At 34.0% G+C, this 17,243-nt stretch overlaps 2 protein-coding genes and 1 long non-coding RNA gene across 3 annotated transcripts; 2 read left to right on the forward strand and 1 right to left on the reverse strand.

Annotated features, from left to right (window-relative positions):
• Positions 1-86: 86 nt before the first annotated feature.
• Positions 87-3,886, forward strand: LOC118028928 (uncharacterized). Its single transcript, XM_035032681.2, has 6 exons — positions 87-372; positions 645-702; positions 768-870; positions 1,173-1,323; positions 3,460-3,547; positions 3,767-3,886. Exons 2-6 carry the CDS (start codon positions 655-657, stop codon positions 3,884-3,886), a joined length of 510 nt encoding a protein of 169 aa, XP_034888572.1. The 5' UTR covers positions 87-372; positions 645-654.
• A 4,582-nt stretch (positions 3,887-8,468) lies between these two features.
• On the reverse strand, positions 8,469-11,332 carry LOC118028927 (U-box domain-containing protein 62). Its single transcript, XM_035032680.2, has 6 exons — positions 11,066-11,332; positions 10,778-10,859; positions 9,433-9,524; positions 8,950-9,034; positions 8,781-8,855; positions 8,469-8,477 (listed from the first exon to the last, which is right to left on the reverse strand). Exons 1-6 carry the CDS (start codon positions 11,308-11,310, stop codon positions 8,469-8,471), a joined length of 588 nt encoding a protein of 195 aa, XP_034888571.2. The 5' UTR covers positions 11,311-11,332.
• Positions 11,333-12,606: 1,274 nt separating this feature from the next.
• LOC118028914 (uncharacterized) lies at positions 12,607-15,476 on the forward strand. The gene is made up of 4 exons (XR_012168854.1): positions 12,607-12,622; positions 12,703-12,832; positions 14,480-14,634; positions 14,893-15,476. It is a non-coding gene; the product is annotated as an uncharacterized lncRNA (long non-coding RNA).
• The last annotated feature ends 1,767 nt before the right edge of the window (positions 15,477-17,243 follow it).

Below are 17,243 nucleotides of genomic sequence, written 5' to 3' on the forward strand. Positions count from 1 at the left end.
GGGGGCCCATACAAAAATCCCTCCAAACATCGTATTTGAATTTGAAAGGAGAAAAAACGAAACTCCAAGCCCCCAAACCTCCTCCCTCCCTCACGTTGTTAGCGTCAAAAACTCCTTAAAAAAATAAATAAAAAGGAAGCACGACTCCTCCATGTCTTCTAGCACTTGAAATCAGACAAGAGATAAGCAAAAGCAAGCGCGCTCTCTTTCTCTCTCCCTCTCTGTAAATTCAAATCACTAATACATTTCAAAACATATCTTGCCATCCCTCCTCCTCTTTCTGAAACCCTAACTCGCTTCCAATCTCTCTCAATTCCTACTAAAAGTAGATACAGATAACCTTTTTAAAGAAATCAAGATTTGACTTAGCGGGTAGGAAATCTTTTATTACCATTTCTTTATTTTTGCCTTTTGTTTTAAGGTTTTGTGTTAAATTTCTTGATTTTTAATTGGGTTTCAAGATTAAAATTTTTAAAAAGTTTTGATGCTAGAGATCTTAATTGAATAGGGTTTCCAAGAATTTTTGTCCTTATGATTTCGGCTTAGGTCCTTGTTGTTTAAAGTCTTAAATCGGGTTTCAAGTTTTTACCTTTTTTCCTTTTGGTTCAAGATTTTGGTACTAAAAGTCTTGAATTTTGGATTAGGTTTAAGCTAATGGAAGATCGAGGAGGGGATACAGGGAGGTCCAGATCTGATTCCAAGGTTGGTTTCTCTCTTTCTTTGGTTCTTTTGAGAAGTTTTATGTTCCTGATTCTGGGTTGTTTTAGTTGGCTGGTGAGAAGCGGACTAGTGGTGAATTGGGAGAGAAATCAGAAGTTGCTCGAAAAAAGATTAAAATGCGTAATCTTGAATCTGTGCTGAGGTTTGAAGGTAAGGTTTTATTAATATGTAACTTTTTTTGCTGCTGTTAGGTGTTTTGATATTGAAATTTGTTCGTATCTGGGATGTCAGAATGCAGCTATGTACAAGTACAATAGACAAATCTATTCACTAGTAATACTTGTTAGCAGAACAAGACCAACAAGAAACATTTAATTGAAAACAAATTGCAATGCCTGGACACGTAGAATGGTACTTTAGTTCCACTGTAGATCAACTTGTTGTGGCCCGTTGAACTTCCAATATAAACATCGTTTTAAAGCTTTGTTTTTTTCTACTTGATAATGGCACAGAAGTAAGCAGCAATCACTTGAAAAACAAAGAAGACGACGACAGCTTTCAGTTTACTGAAAAGATGTCCCAAGTCACCAATGTTCCAGTAACCTTGGACTTCAATGCCTTATCGAGCAGAAAGAAGTGGAAGGACCGCATTTATCAGTTGAGGTCACTGCTGCCTCTAAGCCCACTGGGATCTCAGTAATGAAGCTTGCATTGTTAATCATTTGGTGAGAAAGGATATGGCAGATACATGCTGAGAATTGTAATGAAGTCCATTGCTCAAGAAGCATGAGAGCAAACATGACAATAAACGCGCAACCTCTGTTGGCTTTGGCTTGGATCTGAATGCACAGGATGATAGCTCTGTGAACCAGGAACCAATTCCACACTCAGAAAGATCATGAGAAGACAAGAGATATTTTCTGAGTGTGGGAGTACTACTGGTCCAGTGCAGGAAAAGGATCCATTAAGAATGTGGAAAGAAATGAAGCAAAACGGTTTTTCTGTCATCTTCATATGGAGGGATTTCAATTCAAAGTGGTTTTATGACATCTTCTCATGGAGGGATACCCAATGGCAAAGCAACGTGGGAGGAAACCAAAGATGAGTTCTCAAGGAAAAGATGGAACTTGCAAAGAAGAGAGACAGGTGGATAGGTTTACCAAAGATTGCTGCTCCAAGTGGATTGCTAAATGGCTTGAACCCTGGGATCATAAACCATGTGAGAAATAAAAAGCAGGTCCATTCCATAATAGAGGCTTTGGTAAGGTCTGAAAAAACTCGAAAATGGCTGTCTTGAAAGCAAACAAGCAATATCTAAAATCTGGAACTAAAGAAAACAATAGTACGAGTGATTCTGGAATAAATCGACTCAGTTTTTCTCATGGAAATGGGAGTTCAACTTCTTTATTTGGGAGCAAGCAAACAAGAGGGTACCCTATATCCAACGGGGAGGGTGACTCCAGCATGGTAAGACATGGTACATGACAGAAAATTTTGTTTCACACTCAGCTGCATTGGAAGAATGATGCATTGACATTGAAGTTGCCTTCATCAACTAACGCCTGGAGGAATCTAGAACTGTTCTGAATGAGGAATCAGCAACAACGCAAGTGCTTCTTGTCTTTCTGTGAAAGGTGTGTTAAATTCTTTTTTAGAAGGAATTGACAATTTTAATATTTGGATATTTATATGTGAAACTGCGGTAGATAGGAATTGCAAGACACTAAGCGTGTTTAAGATTGCAAGCAGAAGTTGTTTTCAAAGTATTTTTTGGCTTGGATATACTTTAAAATAATATCTTTTTTTATTTTTAAAAATTTGTTTTTGACATCAATATTAAAAAGATAAAAAAACACTAAAAAAATAATTTAAAACAAATTAAATTCAATTTTTTTCAAAAACATGGTAAACTACAAAAACAAACACACACCTAAATGAATTGTGTATCTTTATAGAATTAGGTATTGCTATTTATCACGACATTGAAGTTACACGACAAACTGAAAGCCAAGAACATCTTAGCTGAAAGGTTTGTATTTTATACTTTGTTTTTGTACTTTCAGCTGCTACTGTTTTCTTCTCAATGGTTGGAACTTCTTCAATCAAGACATTTTAGAGGACGGATAGCGGTAATGCTTTTATAATGTGAATGGTTGTTGAGTATTATTTAGTATGGTACATGATGTCCTATAAAATTGTTTTTTTTAATAACCATTCTCCTGTACTTTCAGCATTGCGCCGAAGTAGGAAGAGAGTCCGAGCAGTGATAACTACTGAGTTTACCATTTTTAATATCAAAAAGAGTTCTCAGCTATTGAAGTGGACGGTTCTTATACTATGAAAAGTTCTTCAGAAGTAGTGTCCAGTAATGCAACAGCTGCCCATGCATCAAGCAAGATGGAGAGCATTGTTTGATCAGTTGGACAGTGCACTTTCTGAAGAAGAGAAACAACTTGTAAGTGTGATTGGAAAGACAAGTGCAATAGGATAGACTTTTCTTTGTTTCTCATGCTACAAAATTCTACTAGTAATCTAGAGATGTGTGTGTGTGAATTTGACTCAGTGATTCCATGGTGATTTGCGATGGTTTTGGTATCAACTTATATCTGACCAGACTAATTCATTTGCCTGAATCACTAGACAGTTTCCTGAATACAAAAATTGTTTCTTACTTGTAATAGGATTTCCATTTTTTAAATAAATCCTCTTCTGCAGAGCTTATGATAGTATAGAAATTCAATTTTTTAATCCAATTTCTTTCATTAGCTTATTTACGGTGCTTTCTGGTTTGAATTTCAGGAACTTGGTTGAGCCAAGTAAAGGAAATGCAGTGCACTGTGATCAGGGCTGCAACATTTGCACTATAATGCAATTTAGGTTACCCAAGGTAAATTACTACGCCATTATACCTTTGTCAAACTTGTGGCAGGAATCTGGTATAGTATCTTAAATTGCATATGGTGAGCTCATATTATGGATGATGAATTATGATGACTGAAGAGACATTATCATTTATCATCAATATAAACAATCTGTTTCGTCAACATTCTTTATTCATGCCTCACCATGTGGCAAATATTCTGCAAGTTACTTCATAATTATACAGTTTTCTTCAATGTGCAGAACTGAGAAAGCAGATAGCTCGCAGAAGGAATTGGCTGTTAGAGCTGCTGCAGCTTCCATCTATTCAACCTGCGGATTTCCTGAAGTTCGAAGGAGAATGTAATCTTGTTTCTGATCTTATTAACCGAAGTGTCTTCCTCCTATCTCTAATGGTGTTGAATTCTAAAATATTAAAGCAAACAACTGATCAGTTCTTTAATCTTTGCAAAAGCTATGCCTGGATAGCAAGCTAATCTATATAACATCAAGTTGAGCCCCCATCTTTCTCTCTCTTTTCTTTTTTTTTTCAAAAAGTAGCCAGAATCATTGTTGTGGTAGATTGTTATAAACTCTAGTTTTGATAAAGGAAGTTGCTGAGATTAAATAATAATCGACCTATCGAAGGTTCTTTGATGTTTTTTCTCATGGCTCAGTTTCCCAGTGTAGCATGAAATTGGAACTCTTAATGTTCATGAAACAGTGCTCTTACCCCTTTTCTTCATGCTTTTATTTTTATTCTCTCTTGTGTTTTCTTGATTTTTTGAACAAGTGCACATTAGAAAAGAACACTTTAATGCATCCAGTTTCTGTAGGTTCTGTTTGTTTTTGCGTTTTTAAAAGTGTTTTAAAAAAATCTTTGGTGTTTGTTGTATTTGAAAGCCCTGCTAAACCGCTTGGCGCACCTAGGAAGTGAAGAGTGCTTTCATTCTGCTGTTAATATTCATCTTTACCAATCATCTGATGTTTTGTTCTAGAACTAGAAACATAGAATAGAACACTTCCTCTGTGTGTGGAAAGCTTACCCCCTAAGATGAAAACATGCATGTAACCAAGACTGTCCTCTTGGTTTCATGTATCCACTGCGCTCAGTCTTGCTTCACGGGAATGGTAACAGGAAATAGTGAAGACTCTTCCCATTGAACAGTTCTTCCTCTTTGCCCACGCATTGGATGGTCAAGCCTGCAACCTGTCATCTTTGAGAATCAGAACATGAAGCCGATTCGATTCATTAACGTTCCCTGATCGGTTTGAAGAATTTATGTCAGAAAACATCGTTGACTGTATGAAGAATCCAGCTGCAGTTTCATGCTACCTTTGAGTGGATGGTCACGCTGGGCTCTGGGGGTTGGCTGTTTATAATACAGTTATTCTGAGTTCCTGCTGATGGTATCAGATAATTTTAAAAAAAGTTTTTAACGATCTTTAAGTATACCTAGAAGCCCTAATGTAGAAAAAATTGAAGTGCTAGACATTAAATCTCAAATCACCTGAAATTCTCCACAAATCCTTACTCTTTGTTTTTTTTTCTAAGCCCAATACAAGCTTAGGGTCATGTTTTTCTAGTACAAACATCTTTGTATTATGTTTTTTCTGTAATGTATGAGGTTAGCTTATGCCAAAAGCCTGTCTTAAATGATTTCATAATGACAAACACTACACTATTTTTTGCGTCTTAATGCTTCATCTGTGCTTATTTTATCTCTTGACGAAAATTTTAAGATTATTCGTTGTCAGATAATTTTCATATCTCAATATCAAGTCTTGATTAGATAAAAAGAAGAAAAAGAAGCAATCTCTCTCCATAAAGACTGTTTTTGGAATCAATTTCATCCTTGAAAACCATGATGCACCTTTTAATGAGTGCGGTTCAACCAAAATGTAGGTTGGGACCTGATTGTTTTGATCTTATGGTGTCAAAACATGTATAGATATGGAGTTGATGTTTGGTTTTGCAACAAAATCTCATTTTATTATTTGCTGTAATTAAAATTAGGAACTTGAATTAAAATTTGAGAAAAAAAAAAAAGCAATTGCGGTTCAAGGCACAATTGTTTTTTCCCATCCACGTGGTTTTTTTCAGTTTAACTCTTGTCATGTTAAGTTGGTTAAATTGATCTTGAAGTTGATTAAATTAGCTTAATAAGGGGTTTTTCATGTGTAGAAAAAAAATAATTTTTTTTTTGACATTGGTAATGTTTTAATTAAAAAAAATTAATTTATTAATTTGAAAAATAGAAATAGAGGGATTGAATTAAAACCAAGAAAGATAAAGACTTTTGTTTTCAAAACTGTACATTAATGGCCTTTTTTTTATCTTTTTATTTATAAGTTATAATTTTGATTACAAAACTTATTTTGTTTACATTAAATTTAAAAAATAAAAAGAGAAAGTTTGTCAAAAAATAAGAAAAATAAGAAAAAAATCTTTGGTTGTCAATTATAACAACAATAAAAAAATTTATTTTTGTGTCAATTAAGTTCCATTCGAACGAATGAAGCTACAATTAAGTGTTTTTTTTCCATTCATCATGACAAAAAAGTATATTGAAGTTAAGAAAGAAAATTGTTTTTTTATTTATTTTATGTTTTTTCTAACTCATTTAGTCATTTTGGGTTGAGAAATTATATTTTTTTAGATTCTAAAGGGGGTTTTTTTTTAGGTGATTTTAGGTTAAAACATGTTGAGAAAATGTTTTTTTTTTTTTTAGTTTAAAACCTCACTAGTCAATTTCTAACATCTTTTAATGTAGAACTCTAGAATATAAACAACACATCATTGTTTTCTTTATAAAAAAAAATGATGGATAAATCTCTTCGATACTTGAACAAAAACAAAAAAAATATTATGAAGCTTAGATGACTAGACCACTTAAAGCCCAACCGTTCCACCCTACTTTACTTATTTATTTATTTTTTATTTAATTTAATTATCAAATTTAAAATTATACAATAAATTAGTTAGAAATATGTTTGAGATGCTGTGTCTACAAGTATTCATTAAAATAAATCCATTTAGAACTTTTTAGAGTAATTATTTTATTAAAATTTCTTCAATTGACATGGTTTTGAATAAGATTATCTCATTTTTTTTTGTATATTAGCATATGTTCTTTTTTATATTACCCCTTAATAATATTCCTTTTTTTTTCCCCCCTTAAATTTATTCAAGTATTTCTTATAATATGTCTATTTATTACATATAATTTAAAAATAAATGATTTCCAGAAAAAGGTTTTAAACCCAACCAGTGCATGACTTGTTTAATAGTCTAATAGGTAAATCATATTTATCTAGAACATCTTTCACCTCATATAATTTGAAATATAAATTTTAATAAAAAAATTCAACATTAGTCAAATGAGTTCTCAACTTTATCATATTTGGAATTTACACTTTTTTATATTATATTAAAAAAATAGCTCCACAAGGATGAATTACCTCCACTTTGAATTACCATTACCCGTACATTAATGATAAATTAATGAATTTAATTATTTACAGTTAATTTATCAATTAACACGGAAATGGTAAATTTAGCATTTCCAAGAATTTCTTAACCATTAATTTCATTCATTAATTATTTTTCATTTGATGTGTAATTTAAAATAAAATGATTCTTCAATATAATAATAAAAATTGATAAGACATATTTCTATTAACTTTATATTTTATTTATTTTAAGTATTGTGTTAAGAATGAATGAAAAATTAAAATATTAAATAAAAATATAGGATATTATAGTACACTTTAAATAATGTGTGTTTTATATTGGTTAATGTTTTAAGTCGGTTACAATAATTCTAAATAAAAAAAAGAGACTGTGAATTATTAGAGGCATATAGATGACTTTCTTAACAAGTGCTCCAGAGTGCACTTTTAGTCCAATGAAGGTCTTGAGCTTGGTGGATTGTATCCAACCCATTCGGAAACAGAAGGATAAATAAATAAATAAAACACTTGAATTCTCCTATATTATATAAAAAAAAAATATTTGGCCTTTTGCTAAAACTGAAAAGGCTTCTTAAGATCTCTCATAATAGTTCTCACGGGCTTCTGAAAGGCTCCATTGAATTCTCCTTTTTAATTACTGTGCTAATATAGTAAACTTTTTCAGAAGAGAAGATATATTAATTATCATTTTTCAACTTAATAGTACATGACTCGTAGGTCAGACAAAGCATAAATTTCTCGATTTACTAATATTTTTTTGCAAGAGATTTGGATCTCTTCTGGTTATCTGACAGACTAATGATAAGCTGCTCTGGATAATTAAAACATATTGCACCAGAGACCTTGGCAGAGCAACAAAGCTTTGATATGGGAAATCAGTGTGCACAAACATTAGTTAGATAACAGACAGGCTCGTCATTGTCCAAAACAAAGAAATAAAATTGTTTGATTTTAACTCTCCATCTATTTGCTTTCCTAAAATTTACAATTTGCATCATGGCTTCTATAATTTACATGCTCTTACATTGGCTAGTAGGGACTGCAAGAAGAAAACTCATCGCGTAAAGAAAAGTAGTTTTGAGTATCGGCGAAAACCAACCTTGCTATGGTGTGTAGGCAGAATTAATTTGCTTACCTCGGTTGGTGTATAAGCAGACAGGAGCCAGTTTGGATGGCCAATCTTGGTTGATATTGTTTTTTGAAAGATTGGATCATCTTGAAAGTTGGCAGTGATCGATACTCGCAACTTTACTACTCCTCTGCAATTGTTCCAACGTCTTCACTAATAACTGTAAATGTTTGTATTAAGTTACAAGGATCAAGTTACCACCACCTTTCATACAAAAAAAACAGGCAACCATGCCATTGCGTGCAGAAATCTCAACTGAGACAATCTTTCAATCCTACATGACTAGAGGTTTTGCTCAATCATTTCACACCATTTAAGATGTAATTCCATCACCATATCTGTTATCTCATCCAAGCTGCAAAATGTACTCACTTATTTACATACTAATTCAAAGTATCTAACTCATTCAAAACAGATTTTGTTCCACGAATGTTCCCATATGCATGTAATGACAGCCAAGAAATTCAAAAATCAACAATGCACAGATTCTGATAAAACTTCATGGTCGACATAACAATGCCCACAAAAAGTAAAACGTATTATCTTCTCAAGGAAAGAAAAGAGCAACCACGACCATCCAGTATAGAATTGACCTGAGGCAATGCACCAAACCTTAACTGCAAAAAAATTGAAGGTAAGAAAAACAAGAAGGACCAACCATCCATTTAAGCAATTGTGTGTCACAAACAGCCTCCCGTCCAAACAAAACCGCTGGAGGTGTCCTCTTGTTTCCCTGAATATTTCCATTTCATATTGTTAATTTTAAATGATTACTAGACAAACCATACAGGGAAAACTGGAGCTTTGCTAAACACTTTATAATAAACCCGGTCTGTCACAGCAAATGGGAACTGCACACCTCTACCTTGGCTGTGGATCCATGACCCCTGAATCGCCATAACCACCTTTGTCCTATAAGAGAAAAAACAGTGGGCGATTTTTAGAAAAGCTTATAAAAGTTGAGGCCACTGCTGCATTCTAAAACCAAAGGGTTGCCGAGGAACAAAAAAAAATAAAATGGCAGTGGATAAATTAAAACATAAGAGAATACTTAAATAAAGTATCTGAGTTGCAGGGTTTTAAAAAATCCCAGTGATTGACACAGTTTTTTTAAATCCAGGCTATTGAATTGTCAACATGAAGGGACATTCTCATTGAGAAAATCTACTTCAGATGAGGAAGAACCATGCAGCAGCATGACTTGCAATGAAAAGGAAAGGTATGCATTGTTATGCAGTCTGCTCCTATTTATTGACATTTGTTAAAGAGAATTATGTTTAAAAGGAAACCCAGGGCTTGCCGGAACAAACCTGGTCAAACCTCTCTCTGACCCCTTTTGTATGAGCGATAAATTGTAAACTCCTCTTCTACCGCTGAAATGCCTGGACAGCATATCTGAGAGCTGTATAGACAGCAGCAAATCATGAAACAGTTGAAAAGGAACAAGCCAAAGAAAAAGAAAGCTGTGATGAACTTGTCATAGTTCTCTTTATCATAGTGACTATATACTCCTATATCTTGCCACTGCTTAAAAAATACAAAGCCTGCGATTTTTTTCTTGTAGGAAGCAGGATCATAAAATCCTACAACTTCAACAACAACAACAACAAATTACTACTTACAGAGGTTGGGAGCTATTGAGTCTTCTTGAAATTGACTCTGAACAACTGTAGCAAAACTTTCTGAAAATGCAAGCATAAAACTGAAATCAAAAATCATATTCATAACAACTGTAAGAACATCTTAGAGAGAGAGAGAGAGAGATCAGAATGCAACACAACTGTTAGATTTCTAAATAACAGAGTCCAGTGAAAGTTAAACCATTTGCACAGAACAAGCAGAGGCGCACAAACTTTTCAGCATTGCTAAGCAGAAAGCTAAAAATGCAGAAACATCTCATTATAAGTTGTTATAAAATGAGTGGAAGGAAGACAATTCAACAAGAAGCAAAAATACTTCATTCCAGTATATCAATCACAGGGTCAAGCTTGCTCTTCTTGAAAGTCCAGAAGTGTGTCATATCTGACCAACAAAAGTTTGCTATTTCATTAATTGTTGATCATAAGGCCTTGAAGACAGTTATGATTACTATTGACAGATTGTCAGGACATGGTTTGTAGCTTGCTCTTGCCCAAAGCAATAAAATACAACTATATTAAAAACCAGCACCTAGAAACATGCATTACCATTAAAAGTAAAAAAAACTGTACAAGTTCAACTATCAAATTACAAGGACTGCTTAAGGGTATAAGATTGAAAAGTGGCCAATTACAAAGAGGACCAAACATGCAAATAGACGCACTTAAAAGGCAGTGCTTGTGTTAGAGCCTCAACTAAGCCAAAATTACAGTTCGATATGGACATATCCAGACTTCATGTATAGTGCTTTCTGAAGGAAACTTTATAGTAACAGTGACTAAAGCTGGAGGTCTGTCAGAAGCAGCCTTTGAAGCTTTTGTAGTAAATTTAAAGTTTGCAGATAAAATTCATTAAGGCACACAATTAACGAAGCTCAAAACCCCCACCCCCTCTCTTTTCTCTCACACTCTTTGATCTGGTACTTTCTCAGTATGAGAAGTTATTCAAACCTCCTATGATAGAGAGTTGCAATGAATTATTCAAATACCAAAAATTCCTTCTCAATTGAGAACTGACCATTCTGATAACATGCTGCATTCCACCAGCTCCAAATGAATGCCCACAAGGCAATATCATGGCGTCATCCATTAAAGCTCCCCTGAATCCATAAACCAAAGTAAATAAATTGCACAAGTAAAAACTTTCCAGCAACATGCTTACAGTAGAATAAAAAAATGGCATGCCAAAACAGATTATTCCAAAAACTTCTGATTCGAACACAAATAGTCCATGTCATGCCAAACACATAAAAATCGCCATACAAACATAGAAAAAAAAATTCAACAATCAATCTCAAAAACTTACGTAACAGGGGCCGATAAAATAGCCCTTAAAGAATCTCCAGACTCACTCGAAAAATGCTGAAACCTCCTTCCTTCCAAAAAATCCACAGCCATTTTCCACACCCATATCCTTTCCACCAGCACAGACCCCCCCGTCCCCTGCAAATACTGCGAATAATACATCTCCCCATCTGCCTCCGCGATCGTCACCGCATTATTCCCTGTTTGCCCCAAGCCGCCGCCACCACCAATTCCATCTTTCACCATTTCCCCACTAATCCCTAAACAAGCCAGAACAAATAACACCAATAAAGAAGACGGAAATAAAGAAGCTTTGAAAAAAAAAAAAGATTTTCTTTCCACTTACCGAAAAGAAGAAAAGATGCTTGGGCTTTTGCATTTCCATTTCCCAATTTTGTCCAAATGAACACTATTACTAGCATTACTATAATAGTTCCACTTACAATTATTGTTGTTACAGTTAGTGTTTTTGCTGTTACAGATCAATAGCAGCAACAAGCACATCAAACTCCATTCTCATGATCACCATCACCACCGTCTACGTCATCAACCTCCTCCTCATCGTCCTCCTCATCATCTTCATCATCCTCACCGTCGGTATCATCTCCACTAGTTCCCTGCGGTTCACGCTGATAAACATTCCTCGGGAAAATCCTGGTGGTGGTTGGTGGTGAGAGGGAAAGTAACGGTCGGAGCCGGCGGTGGAAGTGGCGGTTGCAGTAGTGGTTGAGGAGAAGAGCTTGTTGTCATCGATAAAACGGTGAGTTCCCGAGTTTTTGGGATCCGACACGGCGTTGCTGCTGTTGTTGCGGAGGCGGTCCGGTGCAATTGAATCGTAATGGATCGTCTTGGAAGAGTAGTTGTGAATTTATTCCGTTTTGTGGAGCACAAAAACTAAAGATATTTCCTCTGATTGACATTTCTCTTTGTTTTTTCTATTTGATTTAAATGACGAAATCAAACCCTAATTTGAAGGAATTTGGGGGTTTGTTTCCATACGAGAGAGAGAGAGTGAATTAAGACAATAGATCATCGATGATTTACAGACAAGGGTTCAGGAAAAAAAAATCTAATTCCAAACACAGATAGGCACAGATACGCTGTCGTTTCACGGAATGAGAAAAACGTGACGTCTTCAAGATACCGTGTGTGGACCCCAAACTGCCACATGAGTAATTTGAAAGCGAAGGGTAAGCTAACTAAGCAGCAGCCTCAGTACGAGTAACCGTAGAGGATTAGTTAATTGTGAAAGGAAGAATGAAAGGGAGAAGGAGCCAAGAAAGGAGAGACGGAGTCAACGAGTATAGACTTTGACCTGTAGAAGAAGCTAGTTAAAAAGAGGAGAGGATGAAGAGGAAGAAGAAAAGCGGAAGGGAGCAGTGTCGTGCTGAAATAATTATCTGTAAAATCAATTGATTATGAGTAATCAGAGGGTAATGAATCTTCTTCTTCTTCTTCTTCTTCGTGGGTTGATGATGAGTTTCATAATGGGAAAAGGATGCGATGGTTGGGTTTTTGAATTACCTCGGAAATTTAATGACAAAAAGAATCTCCAGAGGTGATAACTCCCATTTCCCTCCCTCTCTTTTTTTTTAGAATTTTAATAATATGTAGATTTTTATTTTATTTTTGTTGCAGAGCTCTCCGATTCCTGCACCATTTCAATATTACATGGAAACGAAGGAGAGGTGTTCCGATCCGATAGATAAAAGGGGATGTCGGGACTCCACTAATAACCTCACTGCTTGCCTTCTTTCGTCAAGTACCTGTGAGTACTCTTCTACTGCTAATCTCGACTCTCTCTCTCTCTCGTTTTTCTTTTCTTTTTGTTTAGATTTTATTGCCCTAATATCTCAATATTGATTTTGTTCAGTTAATTTTTGTTCAAATAAATAGATTTGAAATAGTTAGAACTACGATCTTGGTTCTCAAACTTGAAGGTGTTCTTCTTCATGTTTCATCTCTCAACTGTTCCCCCTGAGAAGATGCAGCTGCTTCATCTAGTTTCTCTAACTTAGGTCTTGCTGATTTATTTGTTTTCTATGAAAACATTCTTGTGATCTCGTCCAAAGTTCAATTTGATCACTTTCTCATCCACCTGATAAATAGTTTTTGAGTTCGATGAAACCAACCTTAAAGTTCTAAAAATGTTCTTGTAATACCTTTACAGTTCTAATTTCATATTCTGCTACAGTATGTTAATCAACTAGTAGAACATTTTCAGCAAGCTATGTAAATCTAGTCCTTTTGTTTGCATGGGATAGCAACATATGCCATTCCTTCTTTGCTTGTTGAAGATCATCTTAATGTCTCAACTAATCATCACTTTACAGTTCTAATTTCATATTTTTACCACAGTATGTTAATCAAACTAGTAGAACATTTTTCAGCAAGTTATGTAAATCTAGTCCTTTTGTTTGCATGGGATAGCAACTTATTGCCATTCCTTCTTTGCTTGTTGAAGATCATCTTAATGTCATAAAACCGATAAGGTCAGGAAATCACCTGGTTTTACAATCATTATTTTTTCCAAAAGTATTTGGATACATGCTGCATTTATAACTTGTCCTGCAACATTGTCTGCACTACCATTTTGAAGAGTGAATGATAATTCCCAACAGAGAGAGCATCGGGAGCTTATTTTTGCTAATCATGATGGAAATAACATTGTAATGCTAAAATTAGTTAGAAATAATCATACATGCCAGACAAAATTCATTTTACTGCCCCATCTTCCCCCATAAGGGTTTTGTAATTTTCCTTCTTGCATTGACTTAATCTGGGCTTTACCTTCAAGCTTGCCTGCTTTAACCATATTGTACTTTTCTTAATTGAACTGATTTGTGCTTGACTTGACAGAATATGGATTTAGTTTGACTATTGAATCTCTTGGGAAATGGTTTTCTTTTTATTATGGAGATTGTTTTCAGTTAAATAGAAACATTTTGGAATGAACAAATGAAACATTGGATTATCTTATTTGTGATGTTTTGATGACTCATGATATACCTATTGTTGTCTAAACCCCAGTCACTTTGGATCCATTCTTCTACCGAATTTGAAGAACTATCACTCCAAGATTCCTATTATTCTGGATGTTCTGCTTCCTAATGTCAGATAAACCATCACTTCTTCCCTTTCGTATGCCTTTGACTGTGCAATGTTCTGTTTTGAATGGAAAAAAACATCAATCCAATCTGTAAAAAGCTTTTCTCACTACTTGCTAAAGCAAAACATGGCAATTTTTGCTAATGATCATGACGTCATGTTTGTATTGATAAAACTAGAGACAAGACTCTTAGCACAAGGCTGCAATTCTTTCATTGCAAATCTCATGTCCACTTTAGATTTATGATGCATTGGATTGGGTTTTTCATCTTTACTGATCATTCCTCATGCCTTACTGAATTTACAGTGAAGTGCTCTCTATTTTTCCTATGTAGCATCCAGGGAAACTGTTTCTTCTTGTCCAGAATGATGGAGAGGGCATCTTGAAAGTGAATCTTACCAATCACAGATATTAAGGTTACTTTCCCAGAGATACAACTATCCAAACACGATGCCATAAAGGTTCAGCTCGTTTAATTTCTAGCATTTATGCTTTACAGAAGTGGGACATGTCTTGGTGGGAATACATTGGGAGTCTTGTTTGACAACTGATATAATGGGGGGTTGGGTTATAGAGTTGGAAACAAAGAACCGGTTTTAACTTGCAGAAATACTGATTCATGCATAAATAACCCTTGTAGAATCAATTGAGCATCTCCTACATATTGATCTTTGGTCTCTATCTTTTATTTGATAAGTCCTATTGCATTCTTTGTTCAGATTGATGTCTTAGAAAATGTTGAAGGAAGTCCGTCCATCATATTAAACACAGTAAATGGTTCGTGCACAATTGAAATGGGATCAAAGAAACTAAAAGTCAAATATGAGCCGTTCTTTGGTCTTGGCACCTATTTATCCCCCAAATACGGAGCCTACTTGTTTTTGATAGCTTTGATATCTGGAGGGGCATGTGCCTGCTGCTGGTTTCTAAAAAGCTCGCATGTTGATGGAGTCCCATATCAGGAACTTGAAATGGAGCGGCCAGACTCCCATTCAGCTAATAATATGGAAACAACTGAAGGGTGGGATGAAGGGTGGGATGATGACTGGGATGAAATAAAGGAGGTGAAACAGCCAAATGGACATCAAACAGCAAATGTTTTATCAGATGTCATCGCTTCCAGGAACTCTGATGCAGAAGAAGGGCGCAAAGATTGGGAAGATTAGGGAAATAATACAGGTATAGCTTTTCCATTGTCCATGAAAATGGAAAAAAGAAACACGACAGAGATATTACATGTAGAAAAGTCAGGAAGTCAAGATTTAGTGTTCAAGATAAGTGCTTGAGTTAATGTGGAAGCAGATTGAAATTAGATAAATAAAAACAGTTTTGGTACATGAAACGAATTTGTTGATAATTTATTTTAATCCACTAGGGAATATATTTATTTGTTCAGAAAATACGTTTATGAAGAGAAAATTCTCTTTATTTTTCTTATTTCTGGCTTTTTTAATTATTGTAATTGCTTTTTAAATGGAGGGTTGGTTGTATTAAATGTTTAGTTTGTATTAATCAAGATAAAATAAATTAGCTAATCATGTAAAGAAAAAATAATTTATTTTAAATAACATATCCTTAAAAGAAATATTCGGATCCAACTTTAACAGATGGTCTTTTCTCATTAGTCGTATCAGCTTGAATCAACAATTGCTTTTTCAAGAGTTAGAAACACTTAAATGATAATAGGGCGTGTTTGATTATTGTTATTATTTTTTAAAATATTTTTTATGTTAAAATATATTAAAATAATACTTTTTTAAAATTATTTTTGAAATTAGTGTATTAAAACAATTCAAAAATTAATTTTAATAAAATATATAAAAAAAACATGAATACAATTATTTTTTTTAAACGCTTTCATAATCCAAGTTGTTTTTATAAAAAAAACATATAATCCATGCATTTCTCTTTCGAGTGTATTCGGATGGTATTGTTTTCAAACTTACAAAAATTATTATAAAATCTGAGATTTCATATTAAATTTAACATTTTAAATTTTCAGCACATATAATTAAACTCACATTTTAAGACTGATAATTTTTTTTTAAGAAAATAATTTCATGGAAAATATTTTTCCTCTATTTTTCAATGTAAAATAAACACTCCTAAATAGTATTAATTTGAATAAACATATTTCAATATCATGAAAAGGGAGAAAATGTTTTAACCTCGTGGAGAAGGGTAAAATGTTTTTCTTGACACTACAACTTATAATATTCACCAAAGACTACCACCACCACTCATCACAACCACCATCCATCATAATAACCTATTTTTTACCCTTAATTTTTTTTTATTTAATTTTATATTCATGATATATATAAAAGAGTTTAGGGAGTGAAATAAAAAGAAAATGAGGACAAGGGGCTAAGGTGATTATGAATTAAAAAAATAATTAAAAGAGATCATACACATTAAATTAAAAAAAGAAAATTTTATTAATTAGAAACATGTAATCAAGTAGAAAATAATTTAATTGACTAACATTATTTTTTTAGTTTTTTCCTGTTTTGTGGAGGGTTTCAGCAAATATAGTTAGGAGACACATACAAATATTGAGAGGGGACTCTTGCAAAATAATACCTAGCTAGCAAAAAAAAAAACATCAGTCCCCTGAATCTCCTACTGTTCAGCCTCCCGCACCTGTTGCCACCATCGGATTCTTACCACAACCGCCAACCACCCACTCTAATAGATTGTCTCTCGTCAGCACTAGTAGCAGCGGCATTCACAGCAGCTCCACCAACCCAAAACATTGGCAAAAAAAATAGCGGCAGTCGAGAAAAAAAACATCAGCAGCATTGTTCTTCGAAGACATCGATCTCCCACCGTAAAAGATGTTGATATACATTACCAGTATATGAAGAAAGCATGAGAAGAGGAGTATATTGGGTTTCAAATATCACACAAACATGCATATAGTAGCAACTATGAAACAAAATTATCTGAGAGTTTCTAGAATTTTGTTAGATAAATCCAGAGTTATTTAGAGATTTATTATCTGAAAATTTAATCTTTTTTGGCTTTAAATAATTTCTTAAAGACTGGGTTGTTACAAACTATAAGTTGT

This window comes from Populus alba, chromosome 19, assembly GCF_005239225.2.
Source record: "Populus alba chromosome 19, ASM523922v2, whole genome shotgun sequence".
Lineage (NCBI taxonomy): Eukaryota > Viridiplantae > Streptophyta > Magnoliopsida > Malpighiales > Salicaceae > Populus > Populus alba.

Excerpts from the sequence above, each read along its gene's own strand:
- LOC118028928 (XM_035032681.2), top strand. The coding sequence starts at position 655 with ATGGAAGATCGAGGAGGGGATACAGGGAGGTCCAGATCTGATTCCAAG. Across the intron at positions 703-767 it reads GGTCCAGATCTGATTCCAAG|TTGGCTGGTGAGAAGCGGAC; the intron begins GTTGGTTTCTCT and ends GGGTTGTTTTAG. Across the intron at positions 871-1,172 it reads ATCTGTGCTGAGGTTTGAAG|AAGTAAGCAGCAATCACTTG; the intron begins GTAAGGTTTTAT and ends ATAATGGCACAG.
- LOC118028927 (XM_035032680.2), bottom strand. The coding sequence starts at position 11,310 with ATGGTGAAAGATGGAATTGGTGGTGGCGGCGGCTTGGGGCAAACAGGG. Across the intron at positions 10,860-11,065 it reads ATTTTATCGGCCCCTGTTAC|GGGAGCTTTAATGGATGACG; the intron begins GTAAGTTTTTGA and ends TTATGGATTCAG. Across the intron at positions 8,856-8,949 it reads CATTTGCTGTGACAGACCGG|GGAAACAAGAGGACACCTCC; the intron begins GTTTATTATAAA and ends GGAAATATTCAG.